General features: G+C 46.1%; 5 protein-coding genes across 5 annotated transcripts; 2 read left to right on the top strand and 3 right to left on the bottom strand.

Annotated features, from left to right (window-relative positions):
• Positions 1–386: 386 nt before the first annotated feature.
• Positions 387–4,636, bottom strand: PENARI_c070G02891 (uncharacterized protein; the record flags this gene model as incomplete). Its single annotated transcript, XM_022637623.1, has 4 exons — positions 387–439; positions 600–677; positions 730–1,344; positions 4,234–4,636. 4 exons carry the CDS (start codon positions 4,634–4,636, stop codon positions 387–389), a joined length of 1,149 nt encoding a protein of 382 aa, XP_022482516.1.
• A 3,372-nt stretch (positions 4,637–8,008) lies between these two features.
• PENARI_c070G03503 (uncharacterized protein) lies at positions 8,009–8,546 on the bottom strand (the record flags this gene model as incomplete). The annotated part of the gene is made up of 2 exons (XM_022637624.1): positions 8,009–8,301; positions 8,372–8,546. 2 exons carry the CDS (start codon positions 8,544–8,546, stop codon positions 8,009–8,011), a joined length of 468 nt encoding a protein of 155 aa, XP_022482522.1.
• A 2,168-nt stretch (positions 8,547–10,714) lies between these two features.
• Positions 10,715–14,843, top strand: PENARI_c070G09273 (uncharacterized protein; the record flags this gene model as incomplete). The annotated part of the gene is made up of 9 exons (XM_022637627.1): positions 10,715–10,820; positions 10,907–11,069; positions 11,124–11,267; positions 12,061–12,291; positions 12,351–12,700; positions 12,755–13,065; positions 13,115–13,283; positions 13,341–13,434; positions 14,765–14,843. 9 exons carry the CDS (start codon positions 10,715–10,717, stop codon positions 14,841–14,843), a joined length of 1,647 nt encoding a protein of 548 aa, XP_022482521.1.
• A 329-nt stretch (positions 14,844–15,172) lies between these two features.
• Positions 15,173–15,922, top strand: PENARI_c070G02125 (uncharacterized protein; the record flags this gene model as incomplete). The annotated part of the gene is made up of 1 exon (XM_022637622.1): positions 15,173–15,922. One exon carries the CDS (start codon positions 15,173–15,175, stop codon positions 15,920–15,922), a length of 750 nt encoding a protein of 249 aa, XP_022482519.1.
• A 3,696-nt stretch (positions 15,923–19,618) lies between these two features.
• Positions 19,619–20,396, bottom strand: PENARI_c070G10487 (FG-GAP repeat domain-containing protein; the record flags this gene model as incomplete). The annotated part of the gene is made up of 3 exons (XM_022637629.1): positions 19,619–19,724; positions 19,810–20,137; positions 20,195–20,396. The coding sequence occupies 3 exons, from the start codon at positions 20,394–20,396 to the stop codon at positions 19,619–19,621; spliced, it is 636 nt and encodes a 211-aa protein (XP_022482515.1).
• Positions 20,397–21,593: the final 1,197 nt, after the last annotated feature.

Below are 21,593 nucleotides of genomic sequence, written 5' to 3'. Positions count from 1 at the left end.
AAATGAGAAATGATCTCGGGCTTCCATGGTGATTCAAAGTGGACCGACGACCTTCAATGGACACGTGAGCTTCCCGAAGTATATCAGTGGCAAAAGGGCTAACTCAGTCTCAATCAAGAGTTCTATATTTGATGGTGGTTACGGTTAAGAATGAGGATTGCACATTGCCACCAAGTAAAGATGGGTCTCTACTGTCGAGAATTTGGAAGAGGGGATGTGCGCTTCTCTCGGCGCATTGTAGTAGTGAGGGCTTTAGTCTTCACTGTCGTACCTCTGATATCATTTGGCATGAAAAACCTCGGCGTATGTCTATTCATGCTACTCTTAGTAAATCAGAAGTGGCAAATTTGGAAGCGGACCTGATGTTCGCGCTTCCTGCGTTCTGTTCATTCTTCTGACAGAATCCCACCAAGCTTGCCACTGGCGCTGTGAATCTTGCCTGGTAATGGCAGATCAGGGATACGGGATATGAAATCTAAGATTGTCAATTAAATCCAGGCGGAAGCCAAAGGGTCGCCTACCCGTCAACTTGTGGCTGGAAGACTCGATCTGTGTCAGCAACGAAGCCAGCCGGAGTATCCATATATCCACGGATCTACTCTTCAAAGGTGCCAAGGCGACACTAAACTGTTTGGTGTCGGCACTTCGTAGCATGACAAACACAGCGTTTCTCAGGTCTTCCAACATTAGCGAGGAATGAAATACACAGTTCTGATTGGGTAAACATACCATCATCCTCAGATTCTTCTGGATTCATGTATTCCAATTCTGATGGCCACCAAACTGGCTTCACGTAGGTTAGGACCACACCGCAGTTGTTGAGCGTCATCCATTCTTTTAAGAGGTCTATACACGTTTGAATGTCCAGCTTTTGAAATATAAATTTGTAAAACGGGTCCATGGAAGTGGTGTCGCTCGTTCGAAGACACAAGAGCACCTCGGTGACGGTTGCAGAGTCACTCTCCGGAAGTCGGCCAATCCATGACCAGTCCAACGTGGACCATTTACCAGGTAGTTTGTTTCCACAGTATACTTCTTGGCCCTCACACAGGGGAGTGTTGTTACATCCGTAACTGAGAAGTTGGCTATCTGGAGCAGATGTGGTCCAACCTGATACAGTCGGTGGTCCTATACTCGATTCGCCTTCGATACCGTTTTCGGAGGATGTTTCAACCCACTTTTTGTTGTCGAGCTGATGAGTCGGTAAAAAGGGTTCTTCTGACATAGGATAAAGGAAAGCACCGGAAGTGGAAGGTGCGCGGTGCAGTTCCTGAGATGAAGCTGGCTGTGTTTCAATGCAGTTGGACTGTGGGATCTGAACATAGGATTGCCCAGTCAAACGCTCTGGATTTTGGCAATCAGCACAATGTAATTCCTCGTGGATTGGTTAAGCAAGATTGACTCAAACAAATGGTAGGTATACCTGTTCCAAAAGTAGGAATGATGCCATCGCTGTGCGAATCTGATCGGGGACTAGGTTCCGGAACAGGTGTATTGAAAGGTTGAAAATGCAAATGTGGAGGAGAGTAGCTATTGTTGTTCGTCATGATCTTAGGGAATCGAAGCCTTGAAATGATTCGGAGAGAGTCTAAAAGTGAAGAGAGTCGGTCCGGCTGAAGTTCAGGGAAGCAGGACCAACGGGTGGGGTTATAGTTAATATAGTATGGCGTGAAGGGAACGATCCTCCCTCCTTGCACATAAGAGTCTTTCACAGTTCGCTTGGAAAGTTACAGTGTTTCGGTGGGGAAGAACTTGTGATGCATGCCTTAGTCCTGGTGGCTGGCTAGCTGCTTTGGGGCGCCTGTTAATCTAGAATTCTCACGAGAGTACCGGCAAGAATCCGCAATTAAGTCAGGGGTAATGGTACAAAAATAATATCTCATTGAGCTAGCCGGGATTGGTTGCCAGGATGCTTACTTTGCTGCATCCAGTATGGGGCTTTCATGGAACTACTGGACAATGCATATCCATTTCGATACAAGCGCTTTCAAAAAGTAAAAATTACCATATAATTGAAAGGTATTGTAATTTAGCGTCCGTGCATAGATACATAGTACTTCAGCCCGAAACATTGATATACAAATAGAGATCCCCATTCCTACACCTTGTCCCATGATGGAGGATACATGTGCTCAGTCTGCACCTTTCTGCTTCTTATCACAAAAGGCCCATCAAGATGGTAAGAGGATTTCTTTTTCGCTTCTTTTCTAATGCTAAAATCGAATAAACAGATCCCCCAAGCCGCCCTCAAGATATCAGCCCAAAAATCATTGACAGCTTTGCAAATATGGTTTTTGGGTACCCAAGATCTAGAAAAGGCAATCCAACGGCAGCACAAGCTCAGTCCTGAGATTGCGTCGCTTGTGACGGCCTGTCAGGAGCTTCGGAAGAACGGCTACAGAGAGGGACGGGTCCGTTTGGCCGAAAACAACATTCTGAAACGGCATGTGCAAAGCATGATGGAAGACCTTACGGACGACTCACTCAAAATATTCGCTCTTCTCACCTGGCACTTCAACGAAGATTTTCGAGTGCCTCTTCCCCGTCAGCTTCTTCTCTTCTTCGCTGAACCTTACAAAAGACTTGACTGTGTGTGCAATGATATCCATTTTTTTTATTTCAGAAACACCACAATGGCCAAGCCGGAGTCAGTGAAGAGCTTTAAGAGACGATTTATCCGACTACTAGGGCTAGTGGAATACCTGTTTCAGAGAAAATGGGTTTTGTATATTTAGATACAGTTGCACTGTCGAATTTTGTTTTTAGTTGCATCAATTAATCAGCTGCTGGTCTAATTAACAGAATTTATCAATATTGTCACCACTTTGACTGTCCTGGAGCCTGCTCCATACCCGCCATCACGCGTTCAACCGTTGCCCCGACAATGTCGTTCCAATCTTATCCCCGAATCTCGATATGTTAATCAGTCAGGGTCTGATGGTATCCAGCTCCGTATCTCTCTATTCGCCGATAAAGCAATTTGTTGCCGGTGGATTCCGTCCAGACTGGGTTCTGATCTCGCTTTCTGGTCAGTCTTTCACAAGGTTCCAGAGGCAAACCTGACAGATTTATCCTCACAAAAGAATGTCTTTTGGCATGGATGGGCAATCTTTATTCCTCGGGAAATTGAACTGTAGCTCTGTCAGAAACTATCTATCATGCTCTGTAATGTCAACACCTACACAGTTTCCATTGGAGTACTTCGTCGACCAGAAAGAATGGGGCAAAAGTAGTGCGGCCTGGCCCATCTTTTAAGCTGAGGAGCACATTCCATCCCACAGCTCTCTGATAGCATTCGAGGAACTCCGGAAAATTCTCTCGTTTGGTCAATCCCAGTCCTTGATGGGTGTCGTCGTCTTTGCCTTCGCAGTGGCTTCTGATGGCTGGTATATTTTTCAAAAGCACGAAACACTCTGGACACATGTAATCGTATCCTGTTGCACGGATGCTTTCTCGTAGGATTGCAAACTCTCTTTTCATATTGCTCATATTGTCTGCTTTAGATATTGAAGAGTCACAGAGTAGTACAAAGCGAAAACAGCAGGTAGAAATTCTGCAGCTTCAATACTGTTCTTATAGAGGGATTGTAGTAGGAAGTAAGAGGCAAAAACCCTGTATTTGTAAAAGGGAAAAGTTCCTGTCCAATATAAACAAGCATTGATCTTCTTGGAGCTCAAGCTGTGTGGCTGAATGTATTCTTGGTACACTATTTAATTATTTGGGACACAATGTCTTGCAGCACTTAGGACTAGCGGTTAACGGTGGAGTTGCAACGTATCACGCAAAGTACCGTAAGTGCGTCTTAGAGGGCGTGGCAGACGCAGCTGTTGCAATGCCTACACTTCAATTATTCTGTGCCTTAATTTCCGTTTAGGATTGACTATCTGTCTGACGGTATCTTCGTTCTCTCCCACAGAGTATTCCAATCGTCCTCGCATATCAGCCGCTGGGCATGGCGAATCAATTCGGGCCGTTTAAGCTCAATGTCTCAGGTGCTTGGAAGAATTTTCGTAGTTCAATCTCCACATTTTTTGGTGTTCCATCAATGCATCGATCACTGAATTTCAAGTACACTTGAAAGGTGGGGATGTACGTGAAAAGGCCTAAATATTTTGTGATATCATGCACATCCGCGAGGTGATCATCCAGAGGGCTTGCCCAAGACTTGTATTTTATGAGTCTGTCCTTCAATTAGCACACCGTATTGAGGATCAAGTCAAAAAGTTGACTTACTGCTGCAGATAATCAAACGCCATAATGTGACGCTCTTTTGTGGGGTCGTCGGCGGTGTGCGAGGATTCGAGCATGTGCCTAAGGACTCGCGGTTCGGCTTATAGACGGGGCCAATTGGTATGGGCTGACTGTTAATGGTTCGAGGTGTAACAGTCTGATGGATGGTATGTCTATGCGATTCACACAGAAACGCGGCTTGTGGGGGACGGGGAATGGATTCACCGACACTCAGCTTGGTAGAATCGCGCGTCTCCTGGAAATAAAAGTCTGCTGAGGCAAGTACGGTGTTTTGGTGGTTCTCCAATGGAGTTCCGAAAGACTCAATAGAGGAATCGTCATAGATAGTAGTGAATGTGGACTGGAAATGGGAGATTGACTCTACCAGCTGGCTGAAGGCCTTCATGTGAACGGGGGAGCAGTGCAGCAGTGTATTGGTATGTCCGCGGCATCGACGCTGCTATCAATATGCAGGACTATATACCCCCTGGATTGTTACAATGTCACGTATGCTCCGACCCTCATCATTAGCTGGGGTTCACCAACATCAGGGCCGGCTGCCTCCGCGTGGCTTTTGTTTGCTGCATGAGATCCATCAAACAGATTGCTTTTTGAAGGAGGTCAAAGCCAAATCCTGTTACCAAAAAAAAAAAAACAACTTAATAGAAAGTCTAGATCCCAGAGACAATACCATTACAACTTGGGCACATTGCTACGCAGATCTTACGTCTTCCCTGCTTGTTACCTTTGATTTTCCCAACGCAAGATTTTACTAAGAATCTACATATGGCGTGAACTTGAGAGACTTGCCGCGATTAGGCAGGCCAACGGTACGATGTGGTCAATATCTGCGCCTTTTTAATGGCCATAGCATAGCCTGCTTGCCCTTAGTGTGGGCCTCTAAGGTTATTCCGGGGACCAACCCGGGGGTGGTTCCATACAATCTTGAAAGAGTAATTTTCAGGCAAGGTCTCGCGAACTACTTCGGGCCCTCAGTCCGCAGATCACGTTCCTCCAGGAGATTCCATCCGACGGAGGATTTGTTCGGCTCTGTTCGCGAGATCTCGAAGTGCTCGAACCACAATTGCTGAATATTGTAAGGCGTGTTTGGGATCTTCTTATTCATCATTTCAAATTGAAGGAAGCAATAAGACTCGGTCTCGGGGTCCAAGAAAGATGGTGTTTTCTATTTCTTTCGTCGTTAGAGATATACATTGGATGGTAATTAGATGCAACACTTCCGGGACACTCACCGCAACCCCGTCCAGGTGTTCAGCAGAAATAGGTTAAACGGAAGGCTAAAATGCAGCACCTGTGCTGATAGCCCTCGTCTGATTCAATAGTTACTGGCATGCCGTTCGAGTTATCAAAAAAAGCATCCAAACCTTGAGGGCCTTCCCATGCCTGCACCTTTACCGCCCTGCAGCATCGAAAGAGCGCGAGGATACAAGACCAAAGGGTACTGGATGTATGCATAGTTCAGTTTGAACTATGTTACGGTCTTTTAAATTGAAACTATGACGGATGCGACAGGGATATGGTGTTGAACATCGTACCCCTGTAATATCCAATCATCTTTCTTATGTCAGCAATATTTTCTATGAGCCGCTCCTCCCAGAACAAATATAGTTCTAGTATCTTAGATCATTTCTCAAGGGGTATTACTATATGTTATGGCCCCTCTAGCCGCAATCTACAAATGTGCCATTGAGAGCCAACCAACATACCTGTCATTGAAGTCACGTAAAAGAATAACGAACCAGCATGACCATCCCACCTGGTACGGACTACGTTGTATACATAACGGCAAGAACAAATGTGGGGACTGCCACAGTTGATGCCTCGGAATGCTTAAGACCGCAGGGCAATCTCTGTCCTGTGAAGAACCACAATCTGTCGCACGCTGACGCAACGGGACTATCCTGCCCCATCTCGAGATCCCCGATGTCCTAGGAAAGGCCACGACTCTGAGGGTACTACGGCTTGTGTCGCAAAATATCAACGAACACAAGACCATTGTCCTCTTGAGGATAGGCCGCACTTGCGCAACGACGTATCCAAGATATGGCCATACACGAGACAAATGTCGTCCGAAAATACGAGTGACCGTGACTCCAGGATAGACTTCCGGAGTATACGGAGAAGTAACTGGACACACACAGATATACCCTGAAGAATATATAAGGAAACCCGCTCACGTACTTAGTTTAGTTCTTCGTGATCAATCGCACATTGTTACTAGTGTTTACAACTCAGACTTTGTGGCTCTTTACTTGATTATAACTTGACCCAAACCCACGAGGAGTCCAATATTATAGAGCTACTCGGCGCTCTACCTAGCATCGTTCCCGATACCCTCGAAATGACAAGCCCGTATAAGGCCTGCTAGACAACGGTACGGTTGAGAGACATATTGTTGACGTTAGAAGACAGAGAAGTGTAAGGCAGGTATAATTCAGAACCTTTCTAACTTGACTGTGACCAGTTAACAACGTGTAACATATTGGTCTGTTTTCTGTAGATGCAACATCCTCCCTCTTAGGCTCTGTCAGCACGAATGTTGCAGTGGAGATGGATACATACATATTTGTCACGATCTGTGCTATATCCGGTCAATTGGAGATATCAATGACCCTGTATTGTATTAACGTTAGTTATTCCACATCTCCTTACCTATTACGTAATCAGACATTCGATCAAATTGCCATGTCCAAAGATATTGTACTGCGACAGGCTTGTGCGGCTTCAGGCATAAGTCCCACATCAGTCACCACAAATGGGCACTAAATCTTCCAATTTAAACACACATTCTATGGACCAAGATCTCGTTCACGTTCCAACTCAGAAATCATTGGGATATCGAAATCAAATAAAAATGTTCTGATGAATCTACAGCGTTCGATGCCCGTTCTGTTACTTGGATGAGGATGTCACGTGAGTCTGATCATGTTGGCAGAACTGCGAGTCTTTGCCCAACCCCGCCAGCCCCTCACCAAGAAGAGAACTCAGCGATGACCAACCCAGATACCATATCAACCAAGTGAACGAGTATCAGGGAAAGGAAACTAAGTCATTTCGAAATTTGACAGAGGACTTCCATTATACTGAGTCCTTTTTACGGGGAATGGAAGACCGCGGTTTCGACATCATTCCTTGCGCCCGCGCACGCCCAGAACTCATCGAGGCCGCCAAATCGGAGTTTCAGACTGCGCTACAAGCAAACTATAATGAATCTTCCGAACTGAGTTGTGTCGCGATAAAAGCATTTGGTCCCAACTGTCGTACGCTTTTTAATTATGGAGTGGAGGTTCGTCATGGTTAGATTCTAATATATGTCATGCCAGACCATGCTAACATACTATAGCTGGCTACAAATGAATTCATTGCGAGTCGATGCGGTCCCTACTCTGATGCAGTCAAAGACGAAGCGATAATGTTGACCCTCACCAATAACCCGCAACTTCCTCCTTATAGGCTTGGGCCTGGAAAGGTCCTTCTCTTCAAACCGATAGACCATGATTTAAGTGAAGCGGTTGGGTTCCTGAGGTATTTTGAGGGGTCACATATAAAGTCAAAGTCTATAGGAAACGCACCGGAGAAGGAAATTTGTCTCAGGTTGGATCAAATGCTGGTTATGGATGGAGACCTGGTTATCAGGTGGCCTAAAGCAGGCGGCGGAGTCTTCATCTTGCAAGGGATACTGAAAAAGAGATCCTAGTCGGCAAGAGATTGTTTCATTTTGAGACCATGTATTCAATTATAGCAATTTAGTTGGTTATTATAGAATTTCCAATCCCTGGGAAAAGAGCACACGCTTAATGGCAGGATCTGAGTCGAACGGTGCGAACAGCGCACCTTCGATAGAAGGCTCAGAGTCAAATCGACTGAAAAGCGTCTGACTTATTACAGGATCTCCATCAATCCGATTCGAAAAGTGTTCATTGACCGCAAGAGCAGAATCATAGTTCTCGAGGTCAGTTCCTTCGACGTGAATATTGGGCACGATTCCCGCCCTTTGACTGAATGGAGACACAGACTTGTTCAAGGAGAATACGTCTATTCTGGCTGAGCCTGGAAGAAGCGTAAGCAAATCTTCCTAAATGTAATCATTCTGCTTGACAAAATAAAGAAGCTGGCATACTTCCGGTGTCGCTCGAAAATGGTAAATCTTGCTCGTATGAATTCTGAGGGGTCTCAGGGTGACGGCAGACTGGCAATGTTGGTTGCTGTCGGTCGTCGGTAAAACTTGGCTCGATAGAATGCGTACTTTGGCCGTAGACAGTAGGAACAGTAGCTGGTAGGTCAGCATTCACCATATCGTCGTCCAGAAAACAGCTTACTTGGTGGAATTAGTGATTGGGCATCCCTTCGCTCAGATTGAAACAATTTGCCTTGAATGTCCACCCCAGGTCTGGTAGATGTTGGATCAGTCCCCCGAGGAGATGAAGACGTCTCTCGCAACCTTGCGCAGCGCCGTTTTTTGGGCCTTTCTTGACTGTCCTGGGTTGGGGTTCGTTCCTTGTCAAGGTCAGAATTTCCCCCCTCCCAATAATCTTCTTGGCTCAAAACAGCCGGAGTCAAAGGAAAACAGAAAGATCGGGACTCTGTGTCATCCAATGCATCCAAGCCATATATGTTCAAATAAAATAGCATAAAATTGTGTCGAGCTGTCTCATAATCGCACCGCAGAGAGATGCATATAGAGGAAAGACTGGCTCCATTAGTAGATAAATATATGGAGGTACCCAATTCACATACTGTAAGTTTCGACCCAAGAGGCACTTGATGATGCACGGAATAGAAAGCCAATTTGTTGGGGTATCTTGTGGAATTTTGGTGTATTTTTCTTCTGTCAGTTGATCGGTGAAGTCACGGAGGGCACCACTTGCTTTTGCCAAGTATTGTAACGAGGTGAAAGTCGGAGGAACTGTGAAATCTCTCATAAATTTCACATCAATTTTGCCAGTTGAGAGGGAACTTACAATGAAAGAGGATGTCGCCGCTCCTAATACCCCATCCTCCCCTATGAAGGCAATCAATGGCTTCGATTGCCCATGTCACTCCATGTCTGAGTTCCTCCAAATGTGTAGAGCTTCCTTTCGAAATGGTCGTCATGGCCTGGTCCACCTCCTTTGGTGCGACGCCGTTACAACACGCTACATGACAGAGAGCACAGAAAATAATCTTGGAGTAAGACGCAAATAGCCTGCTATTTGCGGCATTTCTGATCCTAGTGCCCGTAAATAAAGCGCATTGCTGGACGGTTTGGATGATATTGAGGCACTCAGTCGGCGCTGCTGAACGCGGTTGCGCTGCTATAGCGTTGTTCTGAAAGAGGACACCAAGAACCGATGAATCAGGGGCGGGAACCTTCTTGGTCCATTCTGGAGCAGTCGGGATTTTGCCGATGAATTTTTGGAGCTGCACTTTCCACCTTGCTTCAATATTAGGCGGCTTTGGTTGAGGTGTGATTCCGCGTTGTTCTACCGACGTGTGGGAAGTTGAATGAAACGGTAGAGCAAGAGATGGCACTTTTTGTAAATGCTGTGACTTTCGAACAATGGCCTCTGGGACATGCGGTCTCCATTCTTGCAAAGTATGCTGGAGGAAATTGATATGGCGCTCCAATGCGGCGATATACATTGCATTACTACTGCGATCCATCTTGAGGATGAAAGACAATTGGAAAAGACCCAGGATAAGCGGAACGCCAACATTTTACTGATCGGGATCTACCACGGGACAATACAGGGTTGCCTCAAGCAAAACCATTGGGTATGGCAGGGGTATGGTGTCGGACGCCTTACCCCTGTCAAATCCAATCAATACAGTCGCCAAACCTTAACTCGTGCTCCTGGGAGGGTTTGTGCGCAATGCAGCAATCTTTGCACATGCATCAAGTACTAGGTTTGTGATCGGCGAGCCCACTGAAATCCATCGGCGGATGAATGCCGGCTAGAAGTCAGATTCTTTTTCCTCGCCAGTCATGGCGCCCCTCGTTTTGTTACATGATTATTCCAAAACTGGCGGGTCGCAGCCTTGAGTTGTCCACAACAAATACATCGCCGCTTGGGCCCGTGCGAGTAGTGCGAGCATCATTGAATAAAAAGGTCTCGAGGTATTGGTTGGAAAGACTCCATCCAACTGCGTACCACAGACCGGCTTTGGTCAAAAAATGCACATGGCGGCTATTGTGGCAGTGGCTGAGAGATATAAGTTCTGAGATGTGGACCCAGCGGTTACCAGCAATAGGAAAAGCAGGAAATCAGCGTTCTTCTTCATGTAACAAAAGGAAACCTATCCAATAAACCTAGTAACGGCTTACCCCAAAATAGGTGCTCTAGTCTATGTATGTAGCTTCGGGAACAAGCAGACTGTGTTCCAAGGAGTGCATGCATGGGAAACATAAAAGGCCCCCAATTCCGAGGCGTTCTATATTGTGTCCTACATCAAGCAATATTTTCCAATTGTACATTTAGTCAAAATGGGTACGAGCTTGATCCTTTATATCCACCCTCCTTGGTTGACTGGAACATACTCTCCAGCCAAAGGGCCACTGATGAGCGCTCAGTCCATCATGCCTAGGAACTGTTTTTACAGCTTCATCTCACACCTCGCACTTACCTTCCTATATTCTTATGCACAGTTCATCGAACAACACTAACAGTGGGGCCAGCTACCAACATCCGCCGTGCTTTCTCTTCCACCGCTACCACCGCTAAAGCCCTGCTCGAGATCATCTGGGAGGGAACCAAATCACATCCAAAATATGAAGATCTTCTTAAGGAAAAGATGAAGAAGAACCGAAAGTTGGCTGGAGCTGACAAAGTCAAATTTGCGTGTGTTACTCAATTACAATGCTTAAATCATATCGTTCACTGACATAACGGTAGTGGAGAACCTCATACATCTGATAAAGACAAAGAGCTGCGCGCTTCCGGTCAGATTTTTCAGGGGCAGTCTCGTCTCACTTCTGTCCACGTCTATGCGAACGGTTCTGTCGAATATTCCAAAGCAAGTTTCAACGGCGCGCAGGAGTAAGTTGAGGGATACTTCGTGTGATGGGCATCAGAAACGAAACCCATTAGGATTGTCAGAGTCATTTGAGTTTTGAGTAAAATATATATGCAGCGATGGAGGAAGTTGATGTCACTATTGTGGATTTCTCTTACATTTTTGTAGCCATAGGCCACGGATGCGGGAAGGGACGAACTAAAGATACAGTGGCATTCCACATTTATCTGCACCCCAGTACCGTTACATCAGTACGTCCTTGATATGTCGGTAGTTTTATATGCGTTTCTCTTTCTAAATTACCTGTGCCACGTACCATTTTTGGTTTCAATGCGGACCAGAAATAGATGTTCAGAATTGTCCATTATAAATGAACATTACTTTCAAACAGGCAGATATTTTTACAACCAGGGTGAACAAATGTATTTGGGTGCAAATACATGTGCAATGTGATTGTAATACTTGTAATACTAGGATGGCTAGGAGAGACCGTCAGGATTTGTCAGGAATCAGAGAACCTTTTGGGCTAGCGCTGATGACGCTCGCTCCTTTCCTCATTTTTAGTTCTCTAGAGAAGTCAGGCTTGTCCCTTTTTATTTGCGAATCACACGTGGTTAAGAGTTTTCTCCCCGAACATTGGACAAGCAATATAGTAGTCACGTGATTATCTATCCGCCAAGCCTTCAGCCTTCTGTCTCCCAACCGGAGGGTCACCTCTCCCTTTTCTCTTTTCATCCTCACACTGTGATCAGCTCCCTGGCATTTGCTCACGCCACCTCACATCCCATGGAATCTTATGGCAACTTTCCAATCTAGAGCCATGTCCCCGGTCTGGGCACTTAAACACCGCCCTTGGCCACTGTCAACGGCGGTCGCTCCCAAACTTCCAATGAATGAAGCCGTCGAAGAGGAACGTACGCCATACTATGACCCTGCGCGTTTTTATCCCGCACGTTTGGGGAACGTTCTCAAGGGCCGGTATCAACTCGCAACCAAACTCGGTTATGGAAGTAGCTCAACTATCTGGCTTGCTCGGGATCTAAACCAGTTTGTTCTCCACGTACACCCGACGCATCTCGAGTAGCATCTGCTAATCCTTGGTACAGATGGCGCTGGTTAAGAGAGAAATACGTTGCTCTCAAGATCAATTCCAGTGCTCATCATTCTCGAGAGAACGCTGCTCAAGCTGAACTTGACATCCTAAGACATGTCTCTGATGCAAATCCCCAGCACAAGGGTTGGGGATTCATCAGGCGTCCTCTCGATTCATTCATTTTAGAGCATGGGTTGGCGAGACATCTCACTCTTGTCTTCGAGCCTTTGCGAGAACCACTGTGGATATACCGCAAAAGGTTTATCGATGATGTGATACCTTCAGACGTGCTGAAAATATTACTTCAAATGGTGCTGCATGGACTTGACTATCTCCACTCTGAGTGTCATGTTATTCATACCGGTTCGTCTTTGGTTCTTGGCTAAATAACAGAAATGTTGAACTAATTGATCCCAGATTTGAAACCAGACAATATAATGATCAAAATTGAGGATCCGTCTATTTTGGAGGAATCTGCCAGAGACGAATACGAACATCCTCTGCCACAGAAGAGTTGCTCAGATGGCCGCACAATATATCTCTCTCGGAATGACTTCGGCATCTCCGAAAAGACCACAGGAATTATCCAGATCACTGACTTCGATTTATCTGTCCGCGGGGATAAGCCAAATAGAGGGTGTATCCAGGCGGAAATATATCGAGCCCCAGAGGTTATTCTGGATGCAGGCTATTCATACAGTGCCGATATCTGGAGCTTAGGAGTCATGGTATGTCTAGAACTTATCATTACGATATAAAGCTAACATTGTTCCTTAGTTATGGGATGTCCTTGAAGGCAAAAAGCTATTCAAGGAAGTTGACCCCCTCCAAGTTCAAGGATATGATGAGCTTAACCATCTTGGCCATATCTCTGCATTGTTAGGCCCTCCTCCAAAGGAGCTTTTAGACAAAGGAACAAGAACTGATCTCTTTTACAAATCTGATGGTGAGTATATTCTTGTCTTGTCTGTTTCAGCAAGTAATCGCTGACTTCATTCAATAGCACAATTTAAAGGCACAACTATTGCACCGTCGGACTTCAACTTTGAAAATTCAATACGCAACATACATAATGAGGATAAGAGGATGTTCATCGAGTTTGTACAAAGGATGATAAAATGGCACCCAGAAGAACGAAGTACTGCAAAGGAATTACTCCAGGATCCGTGGCTTTATGCGGAGCTTGGAGATTGAAATGGCTGCAAGAAACATACTGGATCTGGTGTCGTCGTCCTCTTTGCCTAATTGGTAGAGGTTCGACCCTCCGTCTGTCCCTCTTCCTTTCCACAATACAGAACTCTGTCCCCTTTGCGGCCAGGATATAGTCTCCTCTTCGCTCCTTTTCCGCCTTTTTTGCCTCGAGCAGGAGTGCTGACTTTGTAACCAGTCTCCAAACTAAACAGTCTCGGTTTGTAACCTTTTTAACTCGGTTTCAACTTTGGTAGCTTCTATAGGAATTAATGTGATATTTCGAACTGGATATTATACATCCGACTTCCAGTATCTAAGTATGGATATTTTGTCGGAATCAGTGGTACCCGTAAAAGCAGGTCATCCAGCGGAAAAACGGCAAAAAGGTCTGAATTGTTTACTACCCCTTCGTAAAACGCGCAGAGACTCAAGCCTGTCTATCCCCGCCATTGCTCTTCGTCCTCCTAATGGTATAGCTGTGTCGGAAGAATTAACATGCGAAGGCGCCACCTATTTACATTGATAAAGAGAGCAGATTTTGCACAACACTCAGTCCACCGAAGAAATAGCTGCATGTGCGAGGCAGACTAACTAGATCTGCTCACCACAAGTACTGTGAGACAGAATTCATATCTCAAATGGAACAGGATACATTGTAAAGGATCAAGGACCTGGGAAAGGAGGGCGGATAAAGTCATGCAATACTGGTACGGGTCGGGCTGGTGCTGCTGCCGAATTATCACTCGCGATATGAATTGATCTGCATCAATATGATATACACCTGACCGCTAATTCAATGTTCAAGGACATAGAACCTGCCCAGGCGAGGTCAGCCGCATGTTACCTCTGGGAAAAACTCCACCTGGGCATACTGTATGACCGGGGCTATGTTCCTAGGAGTGACGGAAATACCACCGTAAATTACGCGTATAGCAACCATCCACTAGTGTTATCACATTACATTGCCTATAATTAGATCCCCTGAAAGGATCAAGGATTGGGGCACAGCAGATAATGATGTGATCCTTGGAGTGCTTTACCGGGGGTTTCTCCTCTTACCAACTCCTTGAACGAATGCCTACCTCACTTTTCTTCCCGTTCGGTCAATTGCAGTTACACCCACCTTTATTTGAATCTAATCATTGTTCTAGGACAGGCTTTAAAACGTTGGTACGGCTTCTTGTCTTGCTCAACGACAGAATTGGGACAGTAGGGAGTCAGCTAACATGTCCTCAGGACGAATAATTGCTGCGAGATTGTCTTCGAGATCTTCGAGAACGGCTACAGCCAGTGCTGTCCCCAGACTGATCCCTAGAAAATCTATCGAAATCCCAATCTTGGTGCCAAATGGGTTCACCCTCGCTGTCATCCGAATTTCGAAATGAGGTGGCGACTGGGAATTTTGAGCAAACAAAGCTCATCCTTACCGTCGAAGAACAATACGAAAGGCTTGTACAATGTGAGAAGAAATGTCTTTGGTTTGAGCAGAACCGAGCACCATCCACAGTCGACTTACCTAGCGCCCGATGGCAAGACCTTATCACCCTACATTTGAATCTGCTTCAGGAGCATGCACGTTTTTTCCTTATGTGCCAGTATCCATCCGCTAGCGAGAGCATCAGATGCCTTCCTAAAAAATACGCCATGTCTGGTCGGATGTGGCGGTACGGAATTCATTCGTTGTTGGATATTCTACGACAGGACCTCCCACAGACTTTGGAGCACATGCTCTTCTTCATCGAAACCGTCTCATCAATCCTGAAGCGGTTAATTCTGTCTAATTCAGCACTTGGAGACTCATTGTTTGAACAGCTGGGTGACCTGGCATTATACCGTGTGGTTGTGGAAAAGTCGAATAGGGAAGATTGGCAAGTCATACCGCGGTATTGGTACCAAAAGGCCGCGGACCGAAATCCCGATAGCGGACAAGTCCAACATCAACTCGCGGCTTCGTCACGGTCTGATCCCCTTCAGACCCTCTTTTACCTTACCAAGGCATTGATCAGTGTTCAGCCATTCCTCCACAGCTGGGTAACCGTTGGTCGTTTCTTCGATCGCTGGGACACTTTCGCACTTCAACATACAACCATGGCCACTTCATTCATCGCTGCACATTATGTGCTACTCACGGATGACCCGTTTGGGCGGTTTATGACTTTGGCAAACGGCTTTTTGTCGCTCTTACCATCGTACATTCAAGGATATGATTACCAAGGACAACACACAGTGTACATCATGTCCTGCAATTTTGCCTCTGTATTTCATTATGGCGAACCTGCATTCACGACTGTGGTATTTCCCCAAATCCAGGGTGGGCGTACTCACCATGCGAATGGATTGGGCCAAGCGGATGTAAGCAATGGTGCTACCGACCAAAACCTGAGTTATAACTAAACCACGCTCTTCAGGGAATTTACCTTACGTTTGAAACTCTCTTGGTCCTTCTTCAGTATAGTGGCAGCCACAACACAGTCCCAGGGATCCATTTCTGTCTGGCGTTTCTCTGGTGCGTCTCCGTTCATCGCTCTTTCATGGAAAATTTGGGGACAAAGGTTCCTTGGAGAGCAATCACCAGATTCCTCAATGGTCTGGTCACATCCGATGCTGCATTTCTGAAGATCGAAGACGAGCCATTTCCAACTGCGGATGATGGAGCAGCTCCGGTGTTACCAGAAGATTACCTGATACGTGGTCAAGTGTGGAGTCAATTATATTACCCAAACCGTTTTTTCAAAGATGGACTAGGTGATTCGATCGATGAGGTGGAAACAAGAACACGTAGGTGCCTCTGGCTAGGTGTGCGGATTGCAACGGTCAGTTTTCAAAGCTTTAATTATAGCGGGTTTGGGACTACGGACTAAGAGGTACTAACTCATTATATAGTCCGGTCCTTGGATGACTTACATTCCTGCGAAGGGATTCAATTGCACTTGCTAGTAAGCAGACAGTTATGGCAATCGCACTGGACTTTTGAGCTAAGCTATCTGGTGCGAGCCAAGGCTGGTGATCCCGCGTTGCCTTCATCCCATCGCTGAAAGACAGCTAGGGGGAACCATATGTATGTAGTCCATGCTTTTGAAGTCAAGTGATCTTTTATCGAATGCCTTTTGTTCTACTAAAAATAGAGGACAGGTTATACAGACAGGTAATTACTGAGATACTCAACGGATAAGGCTTCTCAAGATCAGAAAGGTGGTGATTTCAAGACATACATTTATGATGTAACTCCTGCACGCACGACCCTAAGAATATTCGAAGTTCCAACAAGCGAACCAGAATGAATTCGGCAATAAAATATTCATCACCAGGATGGTTGCTATTTAGGTACTCCATTGGGTGTGTGGGGCACTGTTTACTCAAAGAGCAAATCAAGGCTTCGTGATTTGACAGGAGGCAGCAACCTATCAGTGACTAGTGGCTTTAGTTGTCACTGCGGTTGGGGCTCGATATCCTACTTCATGAACGCAAACGTGGACTCAAAATCCTCGCAGCACGAATCTTATCCTGGATCGCCAACTTCAAGAGTAAATGTAAGTGCAGGCCCGTTTGCTCGGAGTAGGTAGACATCAAAGGTTGACCTCGAACCGTCGGACCATATATGCAAGCGATGTCAATAGCCAAGATCAAATGCCGTCCGCCCACCTCTTACAGTACCGCTAGTGTATCTTCAAAATTGCTTTTAGTGAATCTGGGATAGGAGGAGTATCTTGCATGGGTACAGTAGACGTGTTGCCTAGCCACATAGCTTTGGGAAATGATTGGCAACAGCCGCAAATTAATATTGGGATCGTCTAGGAGCTCAGCACAATCTCGACCATAATACTTGTTGTGTTGCCAGCATTATCCCTCGGGACTCACGAGATGCCTCTATATTTGTTTAGTCGCTTTAGTGCCAAACTGGCCGTCTCGTCATTTGATATTTTCTAAATCTGCTACCAGACGTAAAAATAGTTAGCCCAGAGTCCGCCAGTCGGTCTCATTTCTGATGTTTCCCAAACTCCTGTAGGCACAATACTAAGCTAGTCCTAAGAATTGGGAAGCGTTTCAACGTTGCGTTGGACTTTCCAGCTCAAGTGGACCAACCATAGTTCAAACAGACAGCGATGTCCGAATTAAGCAGGAGACTCGAGTCGCTCCAGATGACCTCCGCTGCGCGTAGAAACGAAGCAATCACATTATTAGTCTGGCAAATGTGGCTTTTGATATAGTGAGATCCAATCAGCTCACCCTTGGCGTGCATACAGGGGGGTAGGCCACATATCAGACGGTGTGCTAGTGTCTCTTCAAGACCATGAGTCATATCATCTGCTTATGTGATGTTTCTGGCCCACACTACGGTGTCCTTGAACCAAAGGCTTAAATTGACAGGAACGGAACTTCTTGTCAGTTTCAGTCCCGGGTCTATTCCGCTGATTACTTCGGCGTTGTCATTTCCTCAAGGTTCGATTTCTTGTCTTACCATGAATTTGATTCGTAGAAAATTCTAACTCTCATTATTTAGTGACCCTATTCATTGCCAGTGTGACCAAGAAAGATGAACGACGATTTTTTCCTCATAAAAACCAAATTCGGCATCTGCCGTGTCGCAAAGAGCCTCCGACACTTCGACGTCCCATGGGAAGAATACCTGAAGAAGCGGAAAGAGGAGTGTGACCCCCTGGATAATATTGGCAAAGTATCTGGAATCAGCGTGAGAGGTTGGCTCTGCAGATGGCAGAGGGGCAAAATACGGGCCTCCCTGGGACAGCGTGCTAAGCATGACTCCTCGCCAAATATGTACGAGGCATGGGGGGGAAAAGTTGATCCCGGAGAAAAGATATTAGAAGCTTTGATTCGGGAATTCTTCGAGGAGACCGGCCTGATACTTACTTGCATATATGATCAAGTGGGCGGCAACGATGTGTTTGATACACCAAAAAGCAAGAGATGGATTGAACAAATTCATTTCCTGGTTGAGGCCGAGAAGTCTCGAAAGTTTCTAAAGTCTCCTCGCCGTGGATCCTACCCCATCGTCTTGGATCCGAATGAGCATCAAAATTTTATGTGGGCTCCTGGCAGACTTGACGCATTGGGAAATCTTCGAATGACGGGAGCTACCAGAAATCACTTCGAACCAGCAGTTGCAAAGTTCAGGGAGAAGTTTCCTTGTCCCAAATGGCAGAAGCCTTTGGCTTTTTTCTAGGGATACATTTGAATAGCTAGATATTCGAATCCCAAGGAATGGAGTGACTCCGGGCCGTGGATGTGGACTTGATTCTTCGGATATAGTGAGCCCTAAGGTGCTACAGCTCTGTTCAGCTGTAGTTTTAGGAAGATGCTACCTGAAGACAAATATTGTGAAGTCTCGCATACGAGGATGTCCACCACCATCGATCAGGAACAGAAATTCGATTTGAGCTCCTAGTCACCTTCGTGCAGAATTTGGGAAAGGTCGCTGCAGCACACCTTGCCACTATGCTTCCGAAAGCCTTTCATATTATTTGTCTCTGTCTGTCACTGTCCTCTTTTCTATTGATTATCAGTCTAGGAAGACACATTGAATTTGCTCACCAACTCAAGCTACTTGTCCGTTGAGATAGTGTATTGAATCTTATAATTTATGTCCCATTATATGAAGTACATTTTGGAACAGCATACAAGTAATATCTGTCTACCAAAAAAATCTTCATAATTGATAAACATAAATGATCATCCCCCACGAACGTGACCTGTAAGCACTAGACTTAGCATTTAGAGACTGGACATGTGGGTGGCCAAGCATTGATCTCCTTTCCAGCATCCAGCAAAAGATTGCACGGAATTTAGACATTTGGTAGTGATGATAGTATATAAATAGATCCAAGATCCTGAGTGGCGAGGAAGTTTGCCGCTTGTTTTTGGTGCCCAAAACGACTAGGGATAATCTTCGCCAAAAATGGCAGAAGTAGAAGAGTTCACAGAAGACTTCTATACTGTACAGATATCTGTTATGTCTCTTCCTATTCTTCCCTACTTTCATAATGGGAGGATAATTAATGTTACTACTGAGCATTATTCCCAAATGGAAGTCCCACACGTTGCATATACTCGGTCCATAACCCCAGTGCGATTCTAAGCGCCGCAAGGCTTCCCAAGCAAGACGCTCGCTGTACTGTCGGCATCATTCGTAGTCACGATGTATAGATGGCCATCTCCGTCGAACTCGCCTGCTGCAACACTAACTGGGACCCCACGGGGAATGTGGCCTGCACCTAGAAACCCCCGTTCCCGTCCCGAGCAAGACGCTTACTGTTTTGCCGTACCAGTTCGAAGCCACAATATCGAGATAGCTATCTTCGTTAAAGTCGCCTACCGCTGGAAGCTCTTCGATCCAATCCCGCCCGAGCAAGATGCTCACCGTATCATCGGCTGCATTTGAAGCCACAATATCGAGGTGGCCGTCTTCGTCGAAGTCGCCCAGTGCAACGCCGTGCGCAAATGACCCCACAGGGAACGTGGCCTGCGCCTGGAAATTCCCTGATCCAGTTCCGAGCAAGACGCTCACCGTATCGTCGACCCCATTCGCAACCACAATATCGAGATGGCCATCTCCGTCAAAGTCACCCACCGCAACACCTTCCGGGCCCGGACCTCACGGGGATCATACTGTAGTTTGTGATTTCCAGAGTGGTGGGCAGCGTCTGTTACGTTTAACTGGAATGTGCGTCGTTGCAACTGTCTCCACATGGTCGACCTGACGTTGGAAAGTTCTCGGGTAAGAAACTTGTGGCCGGATGGAAAATCGCAACTCGTGCGCATCGAGGGTGGCTGTAGGGTTCAAACTCTCAAGGATTACCAACTGGAAATATTTGCTGCACGCTTCCCTCAAGTCGTTAATGGTGAAGGACATGTCATTTATAAGCTGGCCTTGGGCAGACTCTCACATGAAATTGCTATCATCAGGGGATTCGCAGATAATGGGTTTTATTGTTGCCCGTATCCAGAAACATGCCAAAGCACAGGCATCCATCTTCTGGTGCGTGCAATAATTTGACTGGTCACAATAACATTCCAGGTGTGGTTGAAGAGTCTATGTGCCTCCCATTTGTCGGAGAAAATGGTGGAACAAAGAGTCAAATTTCGGAGTAAGAGTAGGAGCAACAAAGTGCTAATAAACATGACATTAGATGCGACCAACAAAGAGGGAAAATCAGCTTCCGCCCACTGTTGGGGATATCCGCTGGCCGTCTGAGGAGGAGAGCGGAAAGCGGATGGGCCTGGGGCTCATTATAGCTGCATTGACCGAGCAACAAGAGGGGGAAAAACCAATACCAAAGAATAGGAATTTACTGCACGTATTTTTTACAGCGCAACTCCTGATCGAATATCACGCCTAGAAGTTTCGCGGTGCTAGACGGTTCGACCGTTTTCCCGTTCATGATGACCAGGCCCTGGTCTTCTTCGCGCTGTTTCCGGGTGAGAGATGAGTTCCGTTTTCTCCGCAGCGAAGAACATGCTTTTGATGGATTAAGCGAAACCCCCTTGGACAGACGATCAGGGAGGTCAGAAAAGCCCAATCGTTTACGTAGATTTCTTAAGTTGAACGTACTAAAGAGGATGAACAGGCTACCAAAGAAACAGGGTATTGCGAGTGGTAAATTGAGGAAGTTGTAGTTTAGGAAAGAGAGCTCAGCGATGTCTCATCTGAACCAGTCAGACCAGCACTGCAGACCGACTATATTGTCTGCAAAGGTGCACTTCTGACCTGGAGGGAGATATAAAAAGGGCTCCCTACAGGCAGTATTCTGGCCCCCAGCTTGCTCTCCATCTATACCACGTCCACATTATATCCAAACGCTGATAGTATGCGCCTTAACTTACCTCACATCCTTGGAATAGCCACATCAGCTTCTGCTCTGTGGTCAGTTACCTACTACACCGCAAGCGATTGTTCAGGGCCAGGAAAAGAGGTTGGAGGCTTCAAAGCTGGGTGCCAGACTCTAGAAGCCGGCACGGAATCGGTAATGGTCTCTACCGACAGCGGCAACAATATTACCTTGAGCACGGATATCAACTGCAACACTCCTTACGAGGATACCATTCCGAG

The sequence above is a fragment of the Penicillium arizonense genome (assembly GCF_001773325.1).
Source record: "Penicillium arizonense strain CBS 141311 chromosome Unknown PENARI_contig070, whole genome shotgun sequence".
Lineage (NCBI taxonomy): Eukaryota > Fungi > Ascomycota > Eurotiomycetes > Eurotiales > Aspergillaceae > Penicillium > Penicillium arizonense.
Note: the sequence above shows the minus strand (reverse complement) of the source record. Positions and strands in the feature narration are given on the sequence as shown.